This window comes from Mustelus asterias, unplaced genomic scaffold (genome assembly GCF_964213995.1).
Source record: "Mustelus asterias unplaced genomic scaffold, sMusAst1.hap1.1 HAP1_SCAFFOLD_292, whole genome shotgun sequence".
Lineage (NCBI taxonomy): Eukaryota > Metazoa > Chordata > Chondrichthyes > Carcharhiniformes > Triakidae > Mustelus > Mustelus asterias.
The window spans coordinates 396,888-402,574 of NW_027590257.1; the positions used below are offsets into that span (position 1 = coordinate 396,888).

A 5,687-nucleotide genomic window follows, 5' to 3' on the forward strand; every position below is an offset into this window, starting at 1 on the left:
CTTCAGTCTGATTGTACTGTGCCCTGTGTTTGAGTTGTTCTTCACGCCTGGGCGAGTGAGTAAGCTTCGTAAACTCCAGGAGCCGGGTTCACACCTCCCCACGCCCTTGCCCCGGTGAGCGTTGGCGGGCTGCGCCGGAGTGTACCTGCGGTGGCACAGCCGGGGAGAGGACGGGGATTAGGATGAGTTGGGACATGTGTGCTGCCGTGGGCACCATTGAGAAGCTACGGTCTACTGAACGGCCTCTGGACGTGGACACAGATTAGACAGTCTCCCTGGCGACTTGCCTCTATCCCGCCGGGTGGCCTCCATTCACCAGTTCCGGGAACTACCCCCCCTCCCCGGCGCCGACCGGGACACCATCCTGGCGAGAGGGGTGAGGGCGCGGGGGTCCGGTCAGGCGACATGTCGCGCGGCGCCCACAAGCTGGTCCACAACGCTGCCACCACGTTGGGTTTCGCCACGCTGCTCCCCGGCATCGTCATGCTGCTCTGGTTCTACTCGGCTGCCTCGGGCGTCACGCGGCACCTCTACACCATCGCCGTGGCGCTGTCCGTCGCCGGCGCCGCTTTCCTGCTCATCGCCATCACCATGAGGCTGGCTCAATCGCAGCAGAGGGCAGGCCCGCCACCCGAACCCGCGGCGGGTGGGCACAGCAATGCCAATGGACAGCCGCCAGCCGCCAGGGAGGAGGTTCGCAGGTAAGCACCCGCTTTAACAGGGGTCCCTGACAGAGAGAGAGAGAGAGAGACTCCCCCTTTAACAGGGGTCCCTGACGGAGAGAGGGAGAGAGAGAGACTCCCTCTTTAACAGGGGTCCCTGACAGAGAGAGAGAGAGAGAGACTCCCTCTTTAACAGGGGTCCCTGACAGAGAGAGAGAGAGAGAGACTCCCCCTTTAACAGGGGTCCCTGACAGAGAGAGAGAGAGAGACTCCCTCTTTAACAGGGGTCCCTGACAGAGAGAGAGAGAGAGAGACTCCCCCTTTAACAGGGGTCCCTGACGGAGAGAGGGAGAGAGAGAGACTCCCCCTTTAACAGGGGTCCCTGACGGAGAGAGGGAGAGAGAGAGACTCCCTCTTTAACAGGGGTCCCTGACAGAGAGAGAGAGAGAGAGAGAGACTCCCTCTTTAACAGGGGTCCCTGACAGAGAGAGAGAGAGAGAGAGAGACTCCCTCTTTAACAGGGGTCCCTGACGGAGAGAGGGAGAGAGAGAGACTCCCTCTTTAACAGGGGTCCCTGACGGAGAGAGGGAGAGAGAGAGACTCCCTCTTTAACAGGGGTCCCTGACGGAGAGAGGGAGAGAGAGAGACTCCCTCTTTAACAGGGGTCCCTGACGGAGAGAGGGAGAGAGAGAGACTCCCTCTTTAACAGGGGTCCCTGACAGAGAGAGAGAGAGAGAGAGACTCCCCCTTTACAGGTGAAGAAGGTGGTGAAGAAGGCATATGGCATGCTTGCCTTTATAGGACGGGGCATAGAGTATAAGAGTTGGGGTCTGATGTTGCAGATGTATAGAACGTTGGTTTGGCCGCATTTGGAATACTGCGTCCAGTTCTGGTCGCCACACTACCAGAAAGACGTGGAGGCTTTGGAGAGATTACAGAGGAGGTTTACCAGGATGTTGCCTGGTATGGAGGGGCTTGGTTATGAGGAGAGATTGGGGAAACTGGGGTTGTTCTCCTTGAAAAGACGGAGGATGAGGGGAGACTTAATAGAGGTGTATAAAATTATGAAAGGCATAGATAGGGTGAACGGTGGGAAGCTTTTCCCCGGGTCGGTGGTGACGTTCACGAGGGGTCATAGGTTCAAGGTGAAGGGGGGGAGGTTTAACACAGATATCAGAAGGACATATTTTACACAGAGGGTCGTGGGGGCCTGGAATGTGTTGCCGGGCAAGGTGGTGGAGGCGGACACACTGGGAACGTTTAAGACTTATCTAGACAGCTATATGAACGGAGTGGGAATGGAGGGATACAAAAGAGTGGTCTAGTTTGGACCAGGGAGCGGCGTGGGCTAATTGTTCCTTGTTTCTCGTTTCAAGGCTTCATTCTATGATCATCTTGCTGGTGCCAGTACAGAGCGAGACTGCGGATAGTTGGGAACCTGTCTCGGGGGCAGGGAATTCAGATGGTGTTCGTGGAAGTGGAAATGACTAGGGTTGGGAAGCATTTTCCGATCAGGGCCATTGTGATCTCCTGGACTCGTTTCGATCGCCTCAGGGGGTCGGAAAGGAATTTCCCAGATTTTTTTTCCCCATATTGGCCCTGGGGTTTTTCACTCTGGGTTTTCGCCTCTCCCTGGAGATCACATGGTCTGGAATGGGGGGGTGGGGGTGAGTTAATAGGTTGTAATGAACAAAGCATCGTAGCTGTGAGGGACAGCTCGGTGGATAGGATATTAGGATGTAGATAGGCTGGAAAAATGGGCGGGGATCCTGGATTCAGGATTCAATCCTGGACCGGGGAGCGGCGCGGGCTTGGAGGGCCGAAGGGCCTGTTCCTGTGCTGTATTGTTCTTTGTTCTTTGTTTTGTTGTTCTTTAACAGGGGTCCCTGACAGAGAGAGAGTGAGAGACTCCCTCTTTAACAGGGGTCCCTGACAGAGAGAGAGAGAGACTCCCTCTTTAACAGGGGTCCCTGACTGAGAGAGAGAGAGAGAGAGAGAGAGAGAGACTCCCTCTTTAACAGGGGTCCCTGACAGAGAGAGAGAGAGAGAGACTCCCTCTTTAACAGGGGTCCCTGACAGAGAGAGAGAGAGAGAGTGAGAGACTCCCTCTTTAACAGGGGTCCCTGACAGAGAGAGAGAGAGACTCCCTCTTTAACAGGGGTCCCTGACAGAGAGAGAGAGAGAGAGAGACTCCCTCTTTAACAGGGGTCCCTGACAGAGAGAGAGAGAGAGAGAGACTCCCTCTTTAACAGGGGTCCCTGACAGAGAGAGAGAGTCTCCCTCTTTAACAGGGGTCCCTGACAGAGAGAGAGAGTCTCCCTCTTTAACAGGGGTCCCTGACAGAGAGAGAGAGAGAGAGAGAGAATCCCTCTTTAACAGGGGTCCCTGACAGAGAGAGAGAGAGAGAGAGACTCCCTCTTTAACAGGGGTCCCTGACAGAGAGAGAGAGAGAGAGAGACTCCCTCTTTAACAGGGGTCCCTGACAGAGAGAGAGAGAGACTCCCTCTTTAACAGGGGTCCCTGACACACAGAGAGAGAGAGAGAGACTCCCTCTTTAACAGGGGACCCTGACAGAGAGAGAGAGAGAGAGAGAGAGACTCCCTCTTTAACAGGGGTCCCTGACAGAGAGAGAGAGAGAGAGAGACTCCCTCTTTAACAGGGGTCCCTGACAGAGAGAGAGAGAGGGAGAGAGAGAGACTCCCTCTTTAACAGGGGTCCCTGACAGAGAGAGAGAGAGACTCCCTCTTTAACAGGGGTCCCTGAGGGAGAGGGAGAGAGAGAGAGACTCCCTCTTTAACAGGGGTCCCTGATAGAGAGAGAGAGAGAGAGACTCCCTCTTTAACAGGGGTCCCTGACAGAGAGAGAGAGAGACTCCCTCTTTAACAGGGGTCCCTGACAGAGAGAGAGAGAGAGAGAGACTCCCTCTTTAACAGGGGTCCCTGACAGAGAGAGAGAGAGACTCCCTCTTTAACAGGGGTCCCTGACAGAGAGAGAGAGAGACTCCCTCTTTAACAGGGGTCCCTGACAGAGAGAGAGAGAGAGAGAGACTCCCTCTTTAACAGGGGTCCCTGACAGAGAGAGAGAGTCTCCCTCTTTAACAGGGGACCCTGACAGAGAGAGAGAGAGAGAGAGACTCCCTCTTTAACAGGGGTCCCTGACAGAGAGAGAGAGAGACTCCCTCTTTAACAGGGGTCCCTGACACACAGAGAGAGAGAGACTCCCTCTTTAACAGGGGACCCTGACAGAGAGAGAGAGAGAGAGAGAGAGACTCCCTCTTTAACAGGGGTCCCTGACAGAGAGAGAGCGAGAGAGACTCCCTCTTTAACAGGGGTCCCTGACAGAGAGAGAGAGAGGGAGAGAGAGAGACTCCCTCTTTAACAGGGGTCCCTGACAGAGAGAGAGAGAGACTCCCTCTTTAACAGGGGTCCCTGAGGGAGAGGGAGAGAGAGAGACTCCCTCTTTAACAGGGGTCCCTGATAGAGAGAGAGAGAGAGAGAGAGAGAGACTCCCTCTTTAACAGAGAATGGGCGACTCCGTCTATAACGGGGGTCCCTGATGGGCACAGATGCCCCTCTCTTCGCCCAGTGGCACCGACTTGAACTCTTCCTTCCTCCCTCTCTCTGCAGGGTTACAGAGTTACACCCGATCCCGTCGTACCGAACCGTCGTGGCTGATACCCCCGGAGAAATATGGACAATTCCCCGGATGCCCCTGAGTGTGGGGGGCCTCTCGGTCCCTCAGTTGACCCCCCCGCCTCTCTACGAGTCCGTGTTTGACGGATCGCACAACAAGGACTCACTGACCTTGCCCCCCCGGGGGTCGCGGAGGATCGAGTCGGAGGGCGACATGGCAGCCCGGTACGGGGGTCCGGATCCGAGGCCGCACTTCAGCATCGAGCCCCTGACTCCGCCCCCCGTCTATGAACTGGGAGGGGCGGGTGTGATCTTCACGTTCGAGGTGCGCGGAGACCCCCAGTGAGGCGGAGAAGAGCTGGGGGCGGGGGGGGGGGGGGGGGGGGGGAAGGGAGGGGAGGTGGGGCCGGTGTGAGGAACAGAGTTCGCTGGGACTAGCGGGGGTTGCGGTGGCGGGGGGGGGGGGGGGAAATATCCTCGCGGGGGGGGGTCTCTGTGCGGTGGAGACGGTCTGATCCGTCCCTCGGAGCGGTGAATGAGACCCCCTCCCCATATTGTGAATCCCCAAGACTATCCCCCCCGCCCCCCCGCATCAAACTGTGAATCTTCGAGTCGCCCCCTCCTCTCCAAACTAAACGGTGGTTAAGAAGACATACGGCATGCATCACTTTATTGGTCAGTGCATTGAGTACAAAGACCAGTACAGCACAGGAACAGGCCCCTCGGCCCTCCAAACCTGCGTCGACCATGATGCCCGTCTTAACTAAAACCGTACGCACTTACGGAGTCCGTATCCTCCCATTCCCATCCTATTCGTCTCGTTGCCCCTTAAATGCCGCCATCGTACCTGCTCCCACCACCACCCCGGGTTCCAGACATTCACCACCCTCTGTGTAAAGAAACTTGCCCCGCACATCTCCTCTCAACTTTTCCCCACTCACCTTAAACCTATGTCCCCCAGTACTTGACTTTTTGACCCTAGGAAAGAGCATCTGACTATCCGCTCTGTCCCATGCCACTCATAGTCTTGTAAACCTCTATCAGGTCACCCCCTCAACCTCCAGAGAACAAACCGAGTTTCTCCAACCTCTCCTCATAGCTAATACAAGGGTTAGGATGTCGGGGGGCAGCTTGGTTAGGCCGCACTTTAAGAGTATCGTCTTCGATTCTCGTCTCCACATTGCAGGGAAGGACTTGGAGGCTTTGGAGAGGGTGCAGAAGAGGTTTAGGGTCGTAGAGTCATAGAACAGCACAGCACAGAACAGGCCCTTCGGCCCACGATGTTGTGCCGAGCTTTATCTGAAATCAAGCTATCCCACTCCCTATCATCCTGGTGTGCTCCATGTGCCTATCCAATAACCGCTTAAATGTTCCTAAAGTGTCTGACTCCACT

The 5,687-nt window shown here is 56.0% G+C and overlaps 1 protein-coding gene across 1 annotated transcript; it reads left to right on the forward strand.

Moving 5' to 3' along the window:
- Positions 1 to 355: 355 nt before the first annotated feature.
- LOC144486168 (uncharacterized) lies at positions 356 to 4,640 on the forward strand. Its single transcript, XM_078204258.1, has 2 exons — positions 356 to 701; positions 4,289 to 4,640. The coding sequence occupies exons 1-2, from the start codon at positions 406 to 408 to the stop codon at positions 4,638 to 4,640; spliced, it is 648 nt and encodes a 215-aa protein (XP_078060384.1). The 5' UTR covers positions 356 to 405.
- The last annotated feature ends 1,047 nt before the right edge of the window (positions 4,641 to 5,687 follow it).